The sequence below is a fragment of the Accipiter gentilis genome, chromosome 19, assembly GCF_929443795.1.
Source record: "Accipiter gentilis chromosome 19, bAccGen1.1, whole genome shotgun sequence".
Lineage (NCBI taxonomy): Eukaryota > Metazoa > Chordata > Aves > Accipitriformes > Accipitridae > Astur > Astur gentilis.
The window spans coordinates 24221357-24244876 of record NC_064898.1 but is presented as its reverse complement, the minus strand read 5'-3'; the positions used below and the strand labels follow the sequence as shown (position 1 = coordinate 24244876).

Below are 23520 nucleotides of genomic sequence, written 5' to 3'. Positions count from 1 at the left end.
AAGCCTCTTCCTCATTAGCTTTCTCCAGCTAATATCTGAGATGACACATCAGCCTTTGCCTGCCAAGTGACCTGTGCTTCAGTCACAGCAGCCAGGGCACCACATGAGAAACATCCTGCCCATCGAGACCTTTTAGCTTGAGTATTTCAGCAGACCACAGCCGTCTAGGTGGTCTGAGAAGAGACAGTCTCTCAGAGAGAACAAGCCAAGCAGAAAACTGCTTTCTGAAGAAATTTATACCTTTTGATATATACGCAAAACTTGCCCTTTGAACAATTTCACTGCAGCTATTTACCAGCAGCCAATTAAACTGTGCAACAGTGATTAAATAAAAAACACTTGTTCTCAACACTGGATATGAGGCATGGACAGCAAATACTAAGGCTATTAGAAATACTTGTCAGAACCTCCACATGAAAAGGCAGATCTTCCAACTTCAGATTTTCTAAAGCTAGGATTTTATCCCTCTCATCTTCCAGAGATTTCCACTGGAAAGTAACTAATCAGTTTAGAAGTGATTCTAAAGTCACTACAAGTGTATGACAAACCCCCTTGGCAAGTGGCAAACAACTACAGTGCTACCTGCCTGAGATCTGGTCTCTGACATGCTTTATCAGCCATTCAGCTGGCAAGTAGCGATTTGGCTGAAATACCATGTCTGAGGAGAAGCCACACTGCAAATGCTCAGAAAACTGTACCTTCAAATAAGGGATTGCGCTGATTTGACTCCATTTGTTTAATGTACTGATTTAGTTAATTTATTGGGAAAATTCAGTGCAGATGAGGACCAAACACCCTAATCAAAGGGAACTGTCTCTCTGACAGACTGACACTTTCACCCCTAACAATCTCAGTGAAACATTAACACTAAAAGCCTAAGGATAATTTTATTTTTGTAATCAAATTCAGTATTAACTCTTTGACTGTGATCACTTTAGTGGCTAGAATGAACAAAGACTAGATTTAAGGAAGAAATTTTTTGCCATGAGGGTGGTGCAACCCTGGCCCAGGTTGCCCAGGGTGGTGGTCGATGCCCCATCCCTGGAACATTCAGGGTCAGGTTGGACGGGGCTCTGAGCAACCTGATCTAGTTGAAGATGTGCCTGCCCATGGCAGGGGGGTTGGACTAGGTGAACTTTAAAGGTCCCTTCCAACCCAAACCATTCTATGATTCTATTTTATGACGAAGCATCAAGTGCTAAAGCCATAAAACAGGAAAAATGAGAATTGACAGAAGGAAGAAACACAACAGGAAGACTGAAGGAGACAGAAAAAGGAAGCTTGGGGAATAAAGAGGAAAAGAGGAAAGGAATGTGATAGCTAGACATGTCAAATGTGAACAACAAAAAGACACTTAAGGTATTACAATTACTAGCAACAAACCTACAGTCATTCCCATAAAGATTATGTCTCCATCCAATATTCCCAATCCATGGCAAGCAGGAGACTCCTAGTATTTAAAATTAGTTCACAGAACAGAATCGAAAAGCAGTCTAGTTTTCCCCTGCGTAGGCTGGTGCCTCACACCATCACCCACCCACTGCTGCTCAGTTCGTTTCTGGCACACATCGCAGATATCTAACGGACACCAATGGAGCAAAATTAACAACCAAGAAGATCTCACAGGTCAAGCCAAAAATTCCTTGTCTTGCTCACCCCGCCATCACTTCCAAATGGAGCTGGCCAGAAACTGTCAGGAAGGCAGGCACATTGAAGAAATGGGTCTTTTCTGCAGGTTCCCTTGCCTCATTTGATGTCTGTAAGTCAAAAAACGAGCAAGAAATCAGACTACTAGTGTTTGAATAAAAAGCACAGCTCCTGGCTTGTTTTCCCTTTTTTTCCTCTTAAGAAATTCCATGAGATTGAACCCAAACACTGCTGAGATGGAATCCAACAGTGTGGTAAGTCGTAAGACAACGCTTCCCATCTTTCCTCAGACTCCTAATGGGCTCTAAATCCTATTCAAGCAAAACACATTAAGAAAAAGCTCCAAGATAAATGATTCTTGGGGACTTCTCTTTCTAGGGGTCCGATGCAAATAATGGGTCTGTGTAGTGAAAAGTCATACTTTAAGTGGGAAACACCACAGCTCCCATCTCTACTTTTAGTGACTTTTGAGAATATGCGTTGTAGGTATCACAACAACTTGCAGAACAAGTTCGTGAACTGTGTCACATGCCTCCAGTGTTACCAGCAAAGCTTGGACATGTCAGCACAGAGGAAGGATATGCAGTTCTTTCATACATTTCTCAAACTAACAGGGATAGTAAATTGGATCCCCAGCAATTAGTTATATCAGATCAGCTGAGTGGGAAGTAACTCATTAAGATGACACAGCTTCATAGAGTTTGACTGTTTGCCCAAAACATTGTGGGCAGCACAGAGTTCATACAAAGCTAAATGAATATGAGGCTCTTCACTTCTCACCTCTTGACTTTGTATGTGGGTATGTCAGGAGCTCTAAATTTTACTCAAATAAAAGAATTTTGTACCTTACATGTTTAAACATGGATGAGCTGAATTAGGAATGACATTGTAGAAAGGAAGGAGGTAACAAAATGTAAAATAAAATGTCAGAAAGGACATATTCACCATTTTACAAGCAAGTCTGAGAACAAGAGTGGTAGAAATGCAGATTTTCTATAGTAGCCTCTGATTTTTGGCTCGCCAGTAAAGTATCATGTATACAGCTAAGGGCTCTGTCTACCTAGGAGTTTGGGAACAGGTGGAAAAACCACATCCCATGTTTCTGGGAAATGCAGACATACAAAATTAAAATCCCTCTGGAACATCTGTTAAAGAACATTTTGCCCAGCAACATACGAAAAAGATGCCAGCCTATTAACCCAGTCTCCAAATGTACGTATTGATTTTCACTCTTTCCTACCAAGATGAACAGTGAGGGGGAAGGGAAGAATCTCTATCATTTGGAAGTTTGACGCTTCAGACAGCATTGCCTTCAAAATTCAGTTAAGTCTGATGACAAAATGGAGGAGTATTTTACATGTCAGGTGCACTGCCTTTTAGCAAAGACTTCTAAACCCAGTGTTACTTCCTTTTCATGGGCAAATGAATTTGTTTCTATTGCAAAAAGAAAAACAGTAATCAGAAAAAAAAAGGAATATAATATCCTCTAAAGACTTGTTATTCAGTCTTCAAAAAAAGCAGAACCGAAACAATATGGAGTTGGAAAAAAATCACATCTTACATATTATATGGGCACTGAAAAACAAATGATGTTTCATTTCAGCTTTTGCATATTTTTCAGGTCACCAGACATTTTAAGCATAAAAAACTATGAGTAATGGAAAATTTAGCAAGTTCAGTGTTTCTTTATAAAAATGCTCAAAAAAAAAAGCCCCATTAAAGTGATGGTATGGTTTTGTTTTTTTAATTTACAGGCAGGCACAAAAGAAAAATTAGAAGATCTCCGTGTTGAGCACTTTAAAAGTCATTTGAGCATAAGAACTGTGCTTCACCATTTCCCTGGCAGACACCAAGCTGACCATAAGACAACAAGGAGCCCTCACGGCAAAGAAAATCACCAGCCTCCTGGGCTGTGTTAGGCAGAGCACTGCCAGCAGGTCAAGGGAGGGGAACCCTCCCCTCTGCGCAGCACTGGTGACTCACCAAGATCACTGGGTGAAGTGCTCAGCTTTCCCAGTACAAGAGAGACATGGACATACTGGAGTGAGTCCAGCAAAGGGCCAAAGATGATTAATGGACTGGAGCATCTTTCATATGTGAAGAGGCTGAGAAAGCTGGGACTGTTCAGCATGGAAAAGAGAAGGCTCAGAGGGGAATCTTATCCTTGTGTATAAATACCTGATGAAAGGGAAGGAAGAAGGAACCAGACTCATCTCAGCTGTGCTCACGGAGAGGACAAGAGCCAGTGGGCACAGATTCACAGATTTTAAAAAAGACACACAAAATTTCATCTGAAAACAAGAATACACTTTTTTTATTTACTGCGAGGGTGCTCAAACACTAGAACAGGTTGCCTAGAGATGCCATGAAGTCTCCATCTGGGGAGATATTAAAAACTCAGCAGTTCAGCTGCCCCTGACTGAGCGTGGTAAAATGGATTAGATGATCTCTAGAGGTCACAATTCTGTGACTTTTAAAGAAAACACATGAAGATGAATGAGATTTTTGTTTCAGCATTTTCTATATTTCAGTGTCATCCCTAAGCTTTGGAGGAGTCAAAGGTTCAGTAGAAAGACAGAAAAAAAACTTCGAAGATAATCTACATTCACTTCCAAACTAATACTTTCTTCTGAGATAAGTTTGAAATACTCACTTTTCAAAGTGTAGTTCCTAGGAGTTATGCTAAGTGTTGCTAGCTCAGCTAAGTATGCCACTGCCTCCAGTCACCCTACTCCCCAACTTGCTTTGTCACAGGGAGGTTGCTAGGCTCAGGCTTGTTTCCCAGCCTTTGATATTCTACAACCTGCCATTTTTCTCAATGAGTTGGAAGGTGTTGCTTTTGTTCTCAAAAAGCTCTACTGCTCATCACAAAGATAAAACAGATACTGCCAAAGACCTCAGATCACAAGGCAGTTTTATCTCTTCACAGCATCACACTAAAGAAATGAGCAAGCTTGCCTTGCTCCACAGAGAACAAGGAAAATAAGACAATTTGTGGCTGTAACCCCAGGACTGCTTCCTTTGTTTCATAGGTTTTGCAGTTCTAAAAAAACCAAACAACAAAAGCCAAGGATGCAGAAGCAGGCCCCTATTGTTTTCTTCAAATAAACCCAGAGTATTTGCTCAAAAACAATAAGGATATTAATAAACATACAAACATCCACATACCACAGCCCCAAAGCCATGGCCAGAACACTAAAGAGATGAACCACATACCACTCTAGTTTATCCTACTGCAAGCTTAGTTCAGTTACATTCCTTGTTCCATCAGTGAAAAATCCCACCTAATCCTGTAGGATGCAACTTCTAAACAACGAGAAAGAGACAGACTGGAAGCAGGAAAAGAACAGAAGAAATCAGCCATGAAATCTCAACACTTCCCCCCCAAATCCACAAACAGGATACAGCTGTCTCCAGAAGCTGGGGCTTCGTTTATTTATAATGACTTTGTGTCATTTTTCATCCTCCAAATCAGATGTAATCTCAGGGAGGCAAAGGGAAAATAGACACAACAGTAAGTGACTGGAGGAAGAGTGTGAGAAAGCCTACAGCTCAACTAGACTTACAAAAACCTGCAGCCAATTTGAGAGGCCACTGAGAGATCGAGATGCATGTCTGCATTGTGAGCAGCTCCTGCATGGCTTCCAACAGAAGGTGAAGAGCAAACATAGCAACATTTAGATAAACTTTTACTCCCCCATCACCATCCGATCACCTCACCTCTCCACAGCTGCCCACTTCCTCTCCCTCATTTTGAGACACAAAGCTTGATGAACAGGTGTTGCGAGCTGCAAAAGTCAATCCAATTGCTACACGGGGAAAAGGAAATGCCTTCCTTTTCCTTCAGAAGGGACCCCTTCAGCAAGGAGGCATCCCATAATTAGCAACTTTACATTTCACATGTACAAATATCGACTAACCCACTAGAGGTGGTTCCTCCAGTTTACACATTCAAGAACAAGATCAGGCCAATGTTTTCAGGTGCCTACACCCCTGGTTTATGTTCAGCCTCATAGCTGCTGGTAGAAGACAAATAATAAATAGTAGGTGATGCTAACCCTCCACTGCTGACATGGAGTGAAATTGTTTTTCATGTCCATGACTAGCAAAATGAAGCGACAACATTGTGGCACTTTTATTTCAATTAGATGGACTTTCCTCCCACTTCCCAACCCCCAAATACCCACTTGATAAAAGATTAGAGAGGAATAACATGTTGGCTTTCAAGTTCTCTCCATACCCTAGTTGAAAACTACACAAATTACAATGGGGAAAGAAGGAGGGGGAACCTGTATGAAACATCTTGGTGTCTCGGAGTAAATGTGCTATAAACATACTAGGATTCAACGTCAACATCAAAGGCTTTTTATTCTCATTCTAAATACGAGAACAACTGGATTTAGTACTTGTTTTGTTCTCCATCTCCTCAAATGTCTAATGATTTAATTTAAAATTATTCCCTTTGATGTCAGTCTTATATTAACTTTTACTTGAGGCAATTAGCTTCAGGAGAGTTAAAACCGTTTGATTCTGTCTTTCACTCTGTGCAAGCCAAATGCATGAAAGGATCAGAGAAGACTTGAAAAGCTCATAGAAATCACTGCTGTAGCTCTAGCCCAGGCCCACAACACCATGCTGCTGAAGCTTCACAGCACCACATCTTTAATCCAGACCTGCCCTCTGTGATGTCCCATTATAAATGATTGGGTTTTCCTTTTTAGACAACCACTGCAAAATTTGTAACTTCCGAGAAGTCCTGCTTGCAAATCCGGTCCTAATTCTGATCAGTTGGACTTGCATTGGGCAATAGCAGCTGGTTCTGCTGAGACAAACATCTCAAATATGGGCTGGAATTACATGTGGGGATGAACCAGGTAGAAAATGGGAGAGCTAGAAAATGCAAGCGCAAGCCCTCCCTCAGCTCAGTTCCAGCTTACCCTGATCCCTGCTGAGCACTTCCCTGAAGTCCCAGTCTCCCAGTGACTGGCCGCCTCCCATATTACAATGTATCTCTAAAGGGGAAAACACCTGACAGACACTAATACTGTTGCATTTAGGGGTGATTCTCCCCAGCAGATCCCAGCCTTCCTTGGTGCTGACAGGGCTATTTTTCAGCAGTAGCAAAGGAAGAGTAGGAGTAAGTTTCTGCATCTTCAGCAGCAGGCACATATTTCTGGCGCCACAGTAGGCACAACCATGAACTTGTACCCTTCAGGGATCTAGAAACTTTTATGTTCACTCCTGTGAGCAGGTGGCAAAAAAAAGCCCAAAACCCAAGCACTATACAATCTCTGGATACATTTTAGAGAAGAATACCTGGATGGTTCTTCAGGTTTATAGTTAAGTATCCTTTCAAATAATGAAAATAGCCTGATTCAGACCCTGAGTTCAGTCAAACACCACCCAGATGCAATGAGATACGTGTGTGGGAAGAGACAAGCCTAATACAGAGCACACATTACTTCCACTGGAGCCAAAAGGTAGAGTGCAGCACTCCTTACACATAGAGCAAGGTCCCCAGGAAGGAATAAGGTCACAGGCAATACAAAACACGTGAGATCTACTTTAAAGAGCTGTGAATGTCAATAGAGCTGTTGTGCTTTCCAACTGACTGCATGCTGAGTCCTAAAAGGCTGCAGCTGGGCAGCAGGGAAAGTGGCTGTCCAGGGCTTCATCACACCAGCTGGAGTGTCCAGGGCCAGAAAGACTTTTCCAGAATGTAGAGGAGCCTCTAACTTCTCCACAGCAGCTGAGGACAGTCAAACAACGAAACTTTCCAGGGAGCAAAGTGGAAAAGAGAGAGCAAGAGACCCAAAAAGTAGGGAGCCTTCAACACTGCAGACAGAGTGGGAGGCTACTGAAAATAGCAGGGAACAGACATGCAGCCGGGTCACAAAGACAAAAGAAAGGCAGATTTCCTAGGAAGCAGACCCAGAAGGGAACTGGGTAAAGTTTCTTGCAACATACAAAGCTGCTAAGAATTTTAGACTTCAGAAGAAAAAAAAAGAAAAAAGCGAGGAAAGTATCTGCCCTGAAGTGCTAAGACTGCTGGTACAGAGGAATTATTGTCAGATTAAATTAAAATAAAATAAAAAACGCCACCTCACCCTGCTGATCTGCATTCCCCCTATTTCAAGAATTACCTCTTCCTACTTTGTGCTTTACTAAACCCCAGCTTTCAATATTCAAAGCTTTTTTGGTGTTTTCAGTAAATTTACTTTAAAAAAGGCAGCACAAGCAAGATTCTTCCCCACTCCAGAGTTCCACCAAAGGCAGACACCATCAAAGGTGCAGAAATCCACAAGTTGGTATTGCTGATGTTCTCCATGTGGGTTAGGGTCTGCCTGGCTGTTTTCGCACTTCTGGCAGCTTCTCCTCAAACTTCTCTTCAAACCTACGTTTTTCAGGTGTAGAAGGTCTCAACTGCAAAAGATTTCTCTGGAGTTCTTACCATCTTGTGATTTATTTATTTTTTAAAACCTCCTCTGCTTACCGCCCTCTTTTCACTGTTACAGTACTTCATTTTTAAAATATTTAGCTGAACTGATTTGCCCAGCAGAGAGGGAAGAGATTCTTCCCCATCCCAAGTCCTGGTATGAGAAAATCCCAGCCAAAGCTATGTACAGACTAATCATTATACCCAAAACCAAACAAAGATAATGAGGAAGCTGAACATATAAACAAACACAAATCCTACAGGATTAAGAGGTCTAGGAATCAAAGATCATATGCCTTCAAAAAGCCTTTTCCTTCTAACTCAAGACTCTTTTTCCCCCATCTCTTCACTTTCCACCATTTCCAAAGAATGCACAGGCCTGAGCAGGCATCAGACATCAGTCAGAGTATTAAAATTGTGTCAGTCAGGAGAAGACAGCTATTAAAAGGCAACGGTTCACAGTACGTGCAAAAGCAGCCTCTCAATTGGGTCCTAAAGGCTACTCAACCAAATTTTTCAACTTATTCCACTAACAGAGGGACAGCTAACTGGTGAGATTATCAGTTTTATACACTGCCCAAGGGAGCTAAAAAACCAAAAAAGGCAGAAAAAACAATCTGTAAGCTGCAGGTGTATTGTAACTACTACAAATTCAGGAGCAATAGGCAAATTTATGTTCTGCTTGCAACTGGAGGATAGGTCTTAAAACTTTAAGTAGAGGATTTAAACATTTTTTAAATTGAAGAACCTAATATGCAGGTAGCTTTCACTGATTCCCATCATCATAATTCTCGGCTTCTGCTCAAATATGAGAGGAACAGGAATTTATTTTCTCCCTTGGCCTGTCCAAGCAGTGAATTAAGGGCTAGTTTAAAAAGCGACTGAATACAGCAGTCGGGGAATGTCTTGATGGTTCATTTGATTAAATGCATGTAGAGGTTCTAGGCTTTGCTGCAAATACCACACCCTTATGTCTGACATGCTTCCTGTCACCCTTATTTTTATGTCTGACAGCCTCACATGCATGGCCCAATGTGGGTTTAATTTTCCTCAGATTTCCACTGTCAATAAACAGTGTCACTGCTCCAGTGGAATGAAGTGGTCACAGTAGGATAGCAAGTGGTCTTAGATCTCTGCTAGCCAATACCAATTCCGAACAGAGCTTTGCAGAAACAAAATGCAGCCCTAAATCAGGCCAGACAATGAACTGGTACTTGAAGAAGAAAGAGGAAATCAGGGAGAACTTCCCACTTCCCAGCAGCAAGTGGGTTTCTGAAGCCCTTTCTTTGTGGCACAGGCCATTTAATGGGATCTGACTCAGCACTTGCTCCACACCTTTCAGGCACAGCTGTCACTACATTTCTCCAAGACAGGTATTATTTACACCTAAGCAATCACACTGCAGAGAGAGCAAGAGATTTGCCTTGAACTACGCATTTAGTTAACATTCAGTTTATACAAGTTTCAGACTCACAATTTAGCACCTCAATCAACATTTGCATCAGTGCTTCTGTTACTACCAGCCACCTACGCTGTAGTCCTGCATCCTCTACAGCTTTCAAGTGGATACAATTTGTACCAAAGACGTAATACACTGTACAGCTGCAAACTGTATAATGTTCTCATCATTAAGTGTCACTTGTTTTCACATCTTAATTTGCATGCAACAGCCTGGAACGAACCTTTGGTAGCATTAAGGGATCTCAATTAAACAGGAACAATTTAGTTTAGCTAATCAACTCTATTGTCCCAGCAAGCAAAAAGCTGAGCCACATGTACTGGTCTGGAAGGGAAGCTCTAGTAGCACAGGTTAGACCTTGAGATCCTGAAGAACCAGTACACAGAGGCTTTTTGTCATGAGGCTGTGCAGAGAGTGGAAGACGTGATCCTGCGGCAAGCAACTGCTACCTCAACAATTATTCTTTTGCTTACAGATGATTCATCAGCAAGGCTGGAGCCAATAAGCGTAATTGGCGATGGATGCAATTGTTTGAGAGAAGAGTTAATTTCATATAGAGAAGTATAAAAGGCAGATGGAATTTCTTATGATTCATGGATGTGGTGGTTAGGAATCATGAGAAATCTGTGGGGAAGATCTTAGTGGTTATAGCTGTATTTAAGTCACAGGAGGTTTTGACCCAAAATGTGAAGTACTTCATATAATGACAGATTGTGACAGTAATTTGGTGGATGGGTGGGGAGACTAGGCAATGTTGGGGGAGAATTCCAACATACAACAGGAGTATCTTATAAGGAACAACATATATACAATGAGATAACTCCTTTTTACCTGTAAATTATATTCTTAATTTCAAAGCTAAGAAATATTTGCATGTAGTAGGCTGTCCTGAATGTCCCACCCCATCTCTTGGGCACTTATGATCACATCTTTCTGTTTACTAAGATGTTCCACTTCCCTTTGTTGTTCTTTGTAAACTTTTCCACAGCATCAGGGATAGTAAAACCTCATCAGTACAAAAGGTGCTGATTAATGCACAAAACAGCAGTAAAAAAAAAGTAATGCACCTGTTTAACACTAAATTATTAGTTGAAGCAAAGGACTGCTATATTAAAAAAATAATCATAGAAGTACATAAAGGAAAGGTTTTGTAAAGATAAACATTTCCTCTAACCTTCAATGACTCCAGAATTGCTCTGCAAGCAAAAATAAAAAACTTTATGCAACCAACTTACCTCAATTTGAAAGAGTTCCCCAGCACCTTCACAGTCATTTGATGTAATTATGGGGGTATGGATATGCACATAGCCATTATCCTGGAACAGACAGAACACTAAAGTTAACTAGCTAAAGATATCAAACATCAACTTCAAAGATAACATCAACCAGTACATATCATAACTCACCTATTAGCCCCCAACCAGGACAGCATATGTACTTTTAAACAACTTCTACCCTACGTGGACAAAGACAGAGGACTAACTAAATGCTAGCATGATTTACAAATCAATGTTTACTACTTGTGCTTTTCTTCCATATTTCATAAAGATACTATGGGTTTTTGCAACTGCCCATCTAAACACCACTGCCCTTTCTTCTCACCACCTCTGGTATTTTTACATTTTGGGGCATTTTCACCCCTACAGCCTCAACACTTCAGCTTCTTCCAGCTTTTGGAGGATGGTGGTTAGGCAGAGGACACTTAGTGCTCTCCACCAAGAGAAATGATCAAGTGCGTTAGATCACAGAAATCACACACTGTTATGGGAGAGAGGACTTAAAAACACCCAACCACCATGAAAATGTCAGTCCCACCTTGCATCTTCCGAGATATTTAAGTCAAACTGATTTTAAGAGACAGGGTAAACCCTGGCTTGGTCATATTCTAGGTACCTGGAGAACTACCCATTCCTGTAATAGTTCATAGACCCACCAGAGGCCTCTGAAACCAGGAAGGCTGTATAAAAAGAGAGCCCCTATTCTCTGGGTTTCTCTACAGTGCAGCCACTTTTAAGCCAGCTGCAACCCAATTTTCAGTGGATGGGTACATCAAGCAGACCTCAGACAACCACATACAGCATGTTAGAGACAAAACCAGGAACAGAACTCTACTGTCACGTTCCTAACTTAATCTCACTACAGAGATCACTGCTGGAGCACAGAGATCATACCTGTGCATGCCAAGGCAAACAAGAATCTGGTACTAGCTGATTTCAGCAGTGAACAAAGGATTTGTTTTCTCTTGCATCACTGTAGTGTCTAGCGCAAAGGGAACCCCTTTAAAATCAGGGTGTGCCTGCATTACCATGATACATGAGATTACATCTGATTTGGAGGATGAAAAATGACACAAAGTCATTATAAATAAATATTATTGCATGATACATGCAATGATGTAGCATAACCCATTGCCTATTTACACATAACACTAATAAAAAGATTAAAAAGCAAATGTTTCTAAAAGCTTAGTTTCACAGCTTTTACCAAAATAATACAAATCGACCATTCACATGACAGGTCCTGGTCCTTATCACCAGCTAGTTAAAAGGCTAGGAAGACAGGAGCAGTATTTACTGCCCATCCTGAGAAACAAACTAAAATTAATTTTGACCAAAGAGTTCATACAGACATCCAATGCATTTTGTGGAAGTACCATAACATGACCCAGAGGGACCAAAGTCCCTGCAGTCAGCTCTAGGCTACCTTGGTTACAGGTGCAAAGACCTCAGCTTGCCAAGTGCCTGGCAGGAGCTTCTTATTGAAATCCAGTTACTACACAGAAGTTTTGGAGCCAGAACTACTTGCTTTGCCCAGGGAGCGTAGTTTCAGCCTACCAATACAAAATGCAGGTTTCTGCCACAATCCCATGCATAGTCCACAGACCCGCTGGTCATGTGGCCTCCCAACCCTACATGAGATTTTGGAAAGTTGCCTAAATTCCTCATACTGTGGTAACAATTGCTGTAAAGAAGCATATTTCACACAGAAGACCTCTTACATGCTTTGGAAAGGAATGAACTGCACAGGTCTGAAAGATGAGAATCCCATAAAAAGCTCTTGGATAGTTCCCTTTAAAAAAGCTTCTAAAAGACTGCAAGTCACGTTACTGTCTCTGACAAACCTGGTAGTTAGTTAATGTGCAAAGTGGAGGTTGCCGTTCACACTGCAACTATTTTATTGTGCCTAGGAACAATGTTCCTATCCCGTATGGACCATGATACTCAGGAGATGATTTAAAGGTAACGTTTTAGCCTTCAACATCCAAACCAAATCCAGAAGTCATTTGGCATTAGTCATTTACTGCTGGAAATGAATAGGCTAAAAAACGAGAAAAGTTTGTAAAGTTACAGAGAGTCTAGATAATTTCAAGCATGTCTTAAAAAACCCCCACTTATTTTCTTTCACCATTAAACTCTTTACAGCTTTGCAGAGTGAAAACACTCCAATTACACCTTCTAGTTAATCTATGTTCTGGCATTGTCAAGTCAGAAATTCCAACACTCTTGGGATAATGTAGGTGGCAATTTAAAAAGACTGCTTTCCTTTCATGAGGAATGGAGCAAACCACAGATGTTCCTGGTGCTAGGAGAGTCATGACATAAGCATTCGCAGATATCAGGTCTGGGACCAAATCTCCCTTATCCCTCTAAAAATAACTTGAGTTTAGCTGCTGCTGCTGCTAAATTAACGATACCTTATATTTTGTAATACTGCTCAGCTCTTGAGCATTTTAAACAGGAAGGTATGTCAGAGTCTGAGCTGGAGTTAATTTGGAGAAGTAAAGCCTTTGTGTCCATGTTTGAAATCACAAGTTGTTGTAGGCAATGCCATCTAGCGGCTCGACGCCAGAAAAGACTGATTCCCAACAGTTGGGTTCTGTCTTTCAAGCCGGCACAACGCTGACATCAACAGCAGCTTTAACTGACAAAGCATTTCTATTAGGCTCTTCTTTTTAAAATAAATACATAAATAAATAAAAAATCTGTTAAATACCGTGTATTCCATACACATAACTTTAGGTTATAGGAGATAACTCCTAGAGCAAGCAAGCCTTCATTGCCACTGCAGGTGACAAGTACCAGCATACCTGGGAGAGAATTTCAACCTCAACAACTCTGACCTGTTCTTTGGGCCATGCTAATTACTACACATGAATTTTGTAATCAGAATGCTCTAAATATGATTCTACTCAAACTAAAGCCAGTTTATCTAAATATGTTTATTTCAATGAATGGCTTTAAAAAAAGGGCTCAGGTGCGCTAGAGGACTTGCTACCTTTATCTACTCATGCAAAGAATCACACAGACTCTATATGGCATCTGTAATTAGAGTTAATTCACTGCCCCCACCGCCTGCACAAAGCCTGTACCATGCCCACAGCTTAAGAGTGACACATTCATAAAATACAGGTGCTTCCCACCCATCAGTTTGAAATGCATTGAAACAGGAGTCTCCTAATCTCAGCTAACAGCATCCACCCAGACTTGTAACACAGTAATAGAAAGGTAAAAACGGGGAAGAATAACACGAAGCTCTAAGCCAGTTCATCAGTAGCCTTCCTGCACCACAGATTTTTCATTGTGGGAGGAGGCTTCCGTCCAAGGACCATAAGGTCACTGCTGAGGATGGGTTAAACAACTCCATATTATTTTGTGTTCCACAGACCACACACACTTGCAGGCAATTATATTGCAACTTAGTGAAAGGGATAAAATAACTAACAGGAAATGGGTGGAAAGACACTAACAAGACCACAGATGTGCTAACTTGATCATAAGCAACAGTCTGGCCAAGGCCTCAGCCAGGCCCAGGCCTGGAAAAAAACTCCACTGTGTCCAAAATCCATGCCCTGCAGCCGAGACATCAACATCCCTCCCTCCCTCCTAATGTGCTCCTGTGAAGCCAAACTGGGGGAACATTTTACAAATAAGGCTCGGTACAGAAGGGACTACCTGGAAGAATGAGTGGATGGCTGCAGTGGCTTCACTGCGGATTCTCAAGAGGGATCCAAGTGTGTTGTTTCTGCATCGCAGGTGAGGGAACTGTCGGACATACTCCAGCGGGTGCCTCTCCTTCGTTTTCAGAGGGAATGCCTAAAAACAAGGAAAGAAAAAAAGAAAAATAAGAGGATGAGAACTTGGAGTCAATGTAGTTTTATTGCTATTCATGGAACACCATCCCTGCCTACTAAAACTCAATCATTGTTACAGACCAGAGAACTAGAGGCTTTTGCATATCTTTTCTAGTCATTTTGTGGATTTTATAATGCTTACAGCAGAGCAAGAGCCATGAATACAAGAGAAGGTAGTAGCACTCTGAAATGCTCCACCTTTTTGATGTTGAGCTACCCTGAAAGCCAGCTGTTCATCTCACTGCTTCAACAGGAAGCCGGTTCCAAACGTGCCTGTGGCAGATACGGTTCTTCCACCGGCATAACATGGAGCGTTTTGCCAGTCCCATTGCTTCTCCAATTTGTATCCCAGCCAGACTTACCAGGTGAACCACCTGGCACAGGTAAGTGCTTCAAGGTGGGACAGTTTCCACGTAGAAACAGCTCTGTCCCAGAGGACAGCTTTCATGGTGATCCCATGTTTCTCCTTTGATGTACCGTATAGACACTGCTGACAAATCAAAGCCTGCAGGACCACTCAGACTTAAAAGAAAATACAGTTTGAAGCATGCTTTGCTGGATACTTGGACCTTTTGAAATTAATTTCCAAAGCTGTCCTATCAGTTGGACTCCCGTTGCAGTGACATACCAAAGTATCACAAGGTCCCACCACACGGATGGTTTCAGCTTTCAGCTCCATGTTTTGCATCCTATGAGGACTTTTGACCAGTTTCCCTTGCACTTCTACTGCGCTTCCAAAAGTCAGATCTCTAAGAAACCAAGAAAAAACAGCAGCTTAACTAGGCACTGATACAAAGTCAATTACATTCAGAAGAGAGATTCCTGTTAATTCAGCTGGACCACTTGAGATCACAAGAGATACTGTAGCCATAGGGCTTAATTGATGAAATGAAAAATTATTAAACACATAGGTGGGAATGTGAATAGATTCACAAGGCTACAGAAGAATTTGGGACAAGACAGGACTGTTGAACAAGTGAGGGGAAAAGAGACAGCCTTTTATTAGAAGGGGCTCTTGGTGAGGACAAACCCGGCTTACAGAAAAAAAAATAATTAAAAAAAATTTTTAGAAATCAAGTTACATGCAGAAGGTTCCTAGATCATCCCAGAACTCCCAACCCTAGCCCAAAGAACAACTGAGAGTAACAAACAAAATGAAGCTGTAAACCAAGTGCATTATTTTATTATAACAGAACAGGCATGCCTATCTAGGGGGTATGCCTACTAAGCCAGCACTGAAGTTATTATAGGAAGAGCAACAGCACTCTTCAAAACCTGGGGACAGTTATCCCCAGCTACGTTGTCTGATTTCCAAGCAAGTCCAACAGTAGTCCAGAATGTCCATACTGCTAACAGCTATTAAGAAAATTAGGTCCAAATTAATCTCACAGGACAAGCAACTGAACCACAAGGCCTCAGCTAGTGGAGAGAGAGTAGTCAGTCTCCATTCTAAAAACACATCCGGAGACCCTAAACTGCAGTAGTGCCTTTCCTGTGGCCAGGTGCCAGCTGCTGGTGAGTCACTGGCACAGGAAAGGAGGCCTAATCAGACCCCTTCAAGCACTGGTCAACACAGGTATTTCTCCAGTTATCTCAAACTGACCAACCTATTTTCCAGGCTGGGATCAGCAACCACCTGGAGGTTTTCCAGAGAACTTCCGTCATTTATATGCAGGAACAAAACTTCCTTCTGGGATCGGACAGAGCGGACCCAGCCCTATGGGTTAAAGAAAAAGAAATTTGTTATTTCTTAGCATTTACTCTGTGTAGTCATGCTCTTCTTGCAGCTGAGCTGGACATGCTACTTCAGGCCTATTTCAACTTCTTATTGAAGTCAAAGGAAATATTTCTTTAGGGGCCACAAAAATAAAAAATAATTAAAAAAAAGAGTCAGTGTCAGGTTTTCTACTGACTTCAAAGCAAAGAGAAACAAATCCTTAGGCAGAGACATCAACTCTCCTCCTGAGTACAACAGGGAAAACTAAGATCTACCTGCATCTCTGGGGAGCTGAGAACACAGAAAATAGCAATGTGCTCTGAAGATGAAAAGCATTTTAGCAAAGTACATATTCTTATTAGCGTTGTCCCTTCAAAACGCTTCTTACCGAAACAGGAGAGACCTGTAATGCATAGTTCTTTATGATAACACACTCAAGACTGTTTTGATGATTCTTATTACCAATTTTTGTTGCTGTATCACCTGTAGGAAGGTTCCAACTGAAATTTGTTCACTAGTTGTTTGCATGCCCTAAGCCACTGGACTGCTAAAACAATGATGCTGCAGCCAATTCAGATTCAAGTGAAAAATTACATATTCATGCAAAACGAAAATAAAAGTTAATGCCTTGGGTATTTCTCCTTACACCTCAAAATCAAGACTAGTACACCGTCCCCATGGGGAAAAAAATATTAAGAAAAAAATCTAGCAGTGTTCTTGTCCAGTTTGACTAAAAGAATTAAAACAGTAACACAGTGGTTCTTTGTAACAGCAGAAGAGACCACATATATGTCAGGCTAATGTCTTAATTCGAGCTTTTCAATGAGAAACAACATTTCCTTTAAAAAGAAATTAAAATTTAAGTCAGTACCAAGGCACCAAGCAAATGTAATAGCATCCAAAATACAACTCCCTTACTTGCTCCCCAGCTCACAAGAGTTGAGTCAAAGCTGCCCTTGAAAGCAAAACTATCCACTGGGGAGCTTCCAGTTCACCTTACAGTAATACTGTAGAGAACAACTGAGAACAGTGCCGATTACACAACCAAACTGCCTCTTTTCCAAACAGTTTTGCCTTTTGCTTAACTCGAAGTGCCCAAGCAGTTCTAATGGCTTCAGACTGCACAAGTGCATTAGGGATTTTATACCAGACAAACCAATGCGAATCCATCTACTTCTGCTGTGTAGACTGAACAAATTCAAGAATTAAACAGTACCAAAAGTAAAGCATTCTTAAAACTACAACATGACTACTAACACAGACAAGGCATTAGACAGGCTTGTATAAAACAAAGAGGACAACTGCATACAAGAACTATGGAAGATTTTAAAGCCATGAACCTAACCAATAAAGAAACTTTGACTTTTGCTCCAGCCTCACAATTTCAGACAGGCCTTTCAATGCAAGAACTAAACGCTCCTTAATGAAACACACAAAATCCCTGAACAAAGAAACATTCTCAAGAGCTTTCTTTTCTACCTCATCAGGCTGTTTTGGGATCTGTTAAATAAGGAGATGAGTTTGCATCCCGCAACAGGAAATAAGAGCATACCCACAGACTTGTATTGGAGCAGCAGAGGCTGTGGCAGCAGTGTTTTGACTTCACACCTTACCAGAAGCAACATGTAGCAAGTGCCAATCCTGACTCAGACCAGACTGCACATTCCAATAACCTGGCCATAAGGCTGGTTTTAAGCCAGTCCAGTTCCCCAACACAGTTTAATACAAAAGCGTTTTTGCTAGCACAGGGGAAGAGCAACAATGCAGCAAGGACCTGGGGCAAAAAAAAGGCAGTATTGCCAATTTTAGCATCAGTTTATTCCATCTTGCATTATTCATAAAACTACAGCTGAAAAGCACCTCTACTGATGAGCTTCTTCCTACCCTATTAGGCTTCATCTGTATGTGTACAGGAATATCTGTGTGCTAAAACCTGGGTTTTGGGTCAGTAAAATCATAGAATAATTTGGGATGGAAGAGACCTTCAAAGATTGTCTAGTCCAAGCCCCCTGCCATGGGCATCTTTCACTAGACCACGTTGTTCAAAGCCCCATCCAACCTGCCCTTGAACACTGCCAGGAATGGGGCATCCACAACCTCTCTGGGCAACCTATGCCAGTGCCTCACCACCCTCACTGTAAAGAATTTCTTCCTTATAAATCTATATCTACCGTCTTTCAGTTTAGTTTAAGACTGTTACCGAACACCCTAGTCCTTTACAGATGCATCCAGAAATACTGACAACTACACAGTTCTAGCCAAGGGCCTTGCACTAAAACAGGGACTATGCATCTGCAACCACCACTCTGTCAGCTGGGAACACCAGAAAACAGGGGGACACACAACCCTGTGCTAAGGAAAGGGAAAGAGCACCATTGTTAAAAAGTCCATTTATCTCGGTCTGCCTTGGTTCACAACAGGAGCTAGACACGAACATCAGTGAAACTGTTATTGTTGGCTCCACCCAACGCTGCTATAAACCTAGATGTGGAACAAGGCCTAGAGCAAAGCTTTAAAAACATCAGCACAGAGGCAGTGGTTCACTCTCCCAAACTAAATGGGCCACAAAACCAAAACCGTAAAGAGCATGTTTCAGCACAACCCATCACAGTAACAGCCTTTCCCTGCACGTGCCAAGTAACTTCAAAAGGTTGTATCTGACCGAACAACGGCAAACTGAACAAATACAGCCAGAGCTGGCTCCAGAGACCATAAAGGAAACCCATCCCTCTAGTAACCCGTGCTGCAGAGGTTTTAGCTTTTCTCCCTGAAGCACAGCAGTGAAACCGGCGCGGGCCACGCCACTCCAGCTCCCGTCCCTTCCGTTAAGGCTCTGGGTGGGCTCCTTCCCAGGCACACCCCGACCTCCCGGCCACACACCTGCACTTTAACCTCGCCAGCCGGTTTCCGGGCCCCCAGCGCCTCCCGGACCCGCAGCCGCACCTCCCGCTGCGCCCGAGGCAAGGAGACGCAGCGACGGAGGGCCTGCCATCCCCGCCGTGGCCCCAGCATTGGCGGAGGCCTAACGGGCCCGCTCCCTTCAGCGGCCGCGCCTCATCCCGCTCCGCTCCCGGCCCGCTCTCCACACGACTCCCGTGAGGCGACGCGCCTCCCGCCGCCTCACGTGACCGCCTCATCCAATGGCCGCCGGGGGCTGCCCTAGCGAGCCAATCGGAACGGAAAAGAGCCCAGGCCCCTCCCTCCCCGAAGGGCAGCCTTTTCCGGCCGCCCTGCACGCGGGGGCCGCTGGGAAATGTAGTTCGCGGCGTGAGGTGTGGAGGGCGGCCGGGGTGGGTTGATGGCGCCAAGCAGGGCACTGATCCTGAAAAGCCGGTCGAAGAAGCTCTCTAAGACTCGTTTTGGAGTTTTAGAAATCAGGCGTTCTTTATGGCAGAGCTGGATGCACGGGGGATAATTCCACTTAGCGTGCATGCCACAGCTTTAACACTAACAGGTTATATAGAATAACTAATTGCATGTTAATCAGATTAGTGTACATATACATAACAATGGTTGCAACTGATTATCAAGGTATACTGCCTTCATCTGATCATGCGCAATAAATGATCCATCTGAGGCAAAGGGCTGCTTTTATGACCACCAACCCATTTGAAGTTCCTGCTGGCTGTCCTTGAAGTCTTTATTCTTGTCCTTGTTCCTTCATCTTGAAGCTTAACGCAGTTTCAGTCACATGTGTTCAGTCTCAACATTGTTCTCATCTAGTGTACAGGAACATCTGGTCATAAGAGCAAAGAACTGCAAAACTTAGGTATAATTACTACCTAATCACTTGACTAGACTTGGTAATTATCTCCCCGGTTACCCTTTGTCCATTGTTTCAACCATAGTGTTAATATATATATATCATTTCTCAAATCTCACTTGCACAGTCACCTAGCAGCAAACCAGTTTTCACAGAAGGTACAAGATATTAAAACCATACAAGTTTGAACAAACCACATCAAATGTATGGACATATTCTATCAGCACGGGGGGGGACAGGATCTCTGTGGCGGGGGGGGTGTGGGTAATGGGATCCTGCTGCTTTTTGGGACCTCGGCTGCGCTGTGGCTGCCTCTTCTGCCTCAGGAGCCCCAGCTGGGCTCCATTGCGTGAAGGGGGCTGTGGACGGGACGGGCCGAAGCCTCTGGGGGGGAAAAGGTGATGGCGGCTGGGCTCTCAGCCAGGCCAGGCTGCAGCCCTGCTCCTCACCCGGCCCGGGGAGCGCTTTTGGGAGCAATGTGAGGGGAGAGGCCGCCCTCCTCAGCGGCAGCGTGGCCTGGGGATGGTGTGCTGTGGATTTCAAGGGACCATCTGCCACTCTTCTGTCCTCCTGGGTCTCTCTCTGGAGGGGGATAAGCCCGGTGTTGGCCCATGCTTTTTCTAATTGGGGACCCAGGACTTGGTTCTGCTCTGCAAGCCTTGCTGGGGGACAAGACCCTTCTCCTGTCCCTTTTTCAGCCTCATGACCCTCAGCCTCTTCCAGCTTCTCTGAGTGGCAGGTGAGAAGCAGCTGTCAAGAAGATGAGTGTCTCCAGCCCTGCGGAGAAGGACTTGGGGATATTAATGGGCAAAACATTGGACACGACCCAGGAATGTGCACTTGCAGCCCAGAAAGCCAAGCGTATCCTGGGCTGCATCAGAAGAAGCGTGGCCAGCAGGTCGAGGGAGGGGATTCTCCTTCTCTGCTCTGCTCTCATGAGACCACACCTGCAGTTCTGTGTCCAGCTCTGGGGTCCTCAGCACAGGAGAGACAGGGACCTGCTGGAGCGGGTCCAGAGGAGGGACACAAAAATGACCAGAGGGCTGGAACACCTCTGCTGTGAGGAAAGGCTGAGAGAGAGTTGGGGTTGTTCAGCCTGGAGAGAAGAAGGCTCTGGGGGCACCTTATTGCAGTCTTTCAATACTTAAAGGGGACTTATAAGAAAGACAGAGAGAGACTTTTTACTAAGGCCTGTAGACAGGTTAAGGGACAACAGTTTTAAACTGTAAGAGCATAGATTTAGATTGGGCATAAGGAAGACATTTTTTACAGTGAGAGTGGTGAGGCACTGGCACACGTTGCCCAGAGAAGTTGTGGCTGCCCCATCCCTGGCAGTGTCCAAGGCCAGGTTGGATGGGGCTTGGAGCAACCTGGTCTAGTGAAAGATGTCCCATAGCAGGGGGATTGGACTAGATGATCTTTAAAGGTCCCTTCCAACCGAAACCATTCTACAATTCTGTAAAAAGGGGTAAAGTCAGTGCCACTTCCCCATGCAGCCTGGACTTTGCTGTTCTACTCTGCCCTTTGCCTGGTCCACGCGCGTCCCTCTTCTGCGCAGTCACACTGCACGAAGGCAGTGGCTGAACATGTCTGCTGTGCTTGTCGTCAGAGGTTGTCTCATTCCTGTGCATTGATCTTTGGAGTATGGTGGGTGAAACAAAAGACAGCAGCAGTGTGATGCCCCATGGCCGGGAGGTGCTGGGAGGCAGCTTTGGTAGTGACACCGCTTATAGGGAGACAAATCCCTGCCTTGCTGCAAAGTCTCAGGTCAGAAAAGAATTGCTGGCCAGAGACCTCATTTAAAAGAAACAAGCTGGGCTCATGGGTAAGAGGAAAGCTTTGTAGATGCCTGGTTTTGACTTCCCCCTGTGGTGATTTTTATCTGTGCATGAAAAGCTTCTTGTGCTCAAAGTCCCCATGCTGCTTGCCAGAGCCTTCCTTCACCTCTGCCTTTGCTCCCAGTAAGCCGATGTCCCCACCCGTGGCTCTCAGTCTAGACCTCAGCTCCGAGCTGTCTTGAAAGGCCGTCCTGAGGAATTAGAGCTGCAGAGCAGGGGCATGGGAGTAACTGGGTAGATGAGAAAGACATTCAGAGGAAGGACAGGACACTTCAGGGAGGGTAAGTGAGAACTGGGCTAGAAGTGCATCCTCAGCCAGCGAGGACAACTTGTCCAACATCTGTCCTCCGTGCTGCTGCAAGGAATCAGGCAGACCGCCTGGACTTATGCAGGTTACTGCCTCAGTGCTGGGTGGAAACACAGGGACACACACGTCTTGGTGCTCCTGAGTGAGCAAAATTAGTTTTGTTTTAATGCCAGTCACCATCCCCTCCTGTAAGGGCCAGCATTGAGCTTTGCTGTATGTTGGTGCAGCGTTATGATGTGGTTTCTTAGAGAATCACAGCGTGGGAAGGAGCTGGTGCTGCTGCAGTGTCAGGCAGAGATACAGGATGTAAATTGGTAGGAAATTAGGGCTCTATCATTCAGGGAACTCCTGGCTTAATGTGAGAATTAAACGAGTGTGTAATGACTGTTCAGTGCACGTTACGTGTTCTCTCTGCCCGGTCACAGATGGTGCGTTTATTATTGCTCTCTGCTATAGGTTTTTCTTCTCTTGTTCGGCCCATACTGCCCAGAATATTTTTTTCCAGGGTTATTTGACTCATAAAATCCTCTCCAGGCCAGATAAACAATTAATTTAAGGAATAAATAGGGAGGAACACCAATGACAGTATCTAAATACACCAGGGAAGGGGTAAGGTCCTTCCCCTCAGACCCGTCTGCCCCAGGGCCAGCTGTGGGCCTTTGGAGGGAAGGGGGTAACGCAGGAAGGTCTGTCCTCAAATTTCTAGCACCAGACTTGAACTTTTCCCATCCAGCTGAATATCCTTCCTTCTAAAGACCAAATGGTATCACTGGAGAGGGCAGGAATTTGGTCCATCAGTCCCCAAAAGAAAATGATGATGAAGCACTAGCAGAGTGCAAAGCTGATGGTCTCTCTGATGGCTTTTCTGCCCTTGGAGCTCAGCTCTACATCAGCTGCTGCTCCATACACCCTGACCTGCTCCATACTCCCTCTTGTGGAGTTCCTCACCTGGGGCTGATGCTGCCAAGACTTACATTGCTGTGAGACGTTCCAGGCTCCTGAACTGCAGACAGTGTTCATGTGCTGACAGGCACAGTCTCCAGCAATTTTTTTTAAGATGGCAAAGGGACAGACAGGGGTTACTGTATTCCCAGAGCTCTCGTCCTATCTCCAGCCACCTGATAGAAGAGACTAACACCCACCTTGCTACGACCTCCTTTCAGGTAGTTGTAGGGAGCGAGAAGGTCTCCCCTCAGCCTCCTTTTCTCCAGACTAAACAACC

At 43.7% G+C, this 23520-nt stretch overlaps 1 protein-coding gene across 2 annotated transcripts in view; it reads right to left on the bottom strand.

The window, feature by feature from the left end:
* The window catches only part of NARS2 (asparaginyl-tRNA synthetase 2, mitochondrial), a 52648-nt gene extending 33144 nt beyond the window's left edge, over positions 1 to 19504 (bottom strand). For both annotated transcript variants that reach the window (XM_049823092.1, XM_049823091.1), the window contains exons 1-6: positions 19271 to 19504; positions 16281 to 16390; positions 15302 to 15422; positions 14495 to 14635; positions 10778 to 10858; positions 1657 to 1757 (exon numbers count right to left, since the gene is read on the bottom strand). In XM_049823092.1, coding sequence (XP_049679049.1) covers positions 1657 to 1757; positions 10778 to 10858; positions 14495 to 14635; positions 15302 to 15422; positions 16281 to 16390; positions 19271 to 19402 — 686 coding nt within the window. In that variant the 5' untranslated portion in view covers positions 19403 to 19504. The remainder of the gene's footprint in view (positions 1 to 1656; positions 1758 to 10777; positions 10859 to 14494; positions 14636 to 15301; positions 15423 to 16280; positions 16391 to 19270) is intronic.
* Between the last annotated feature and the right edge of the window lie 4016 nt (positions 19505 to 23520).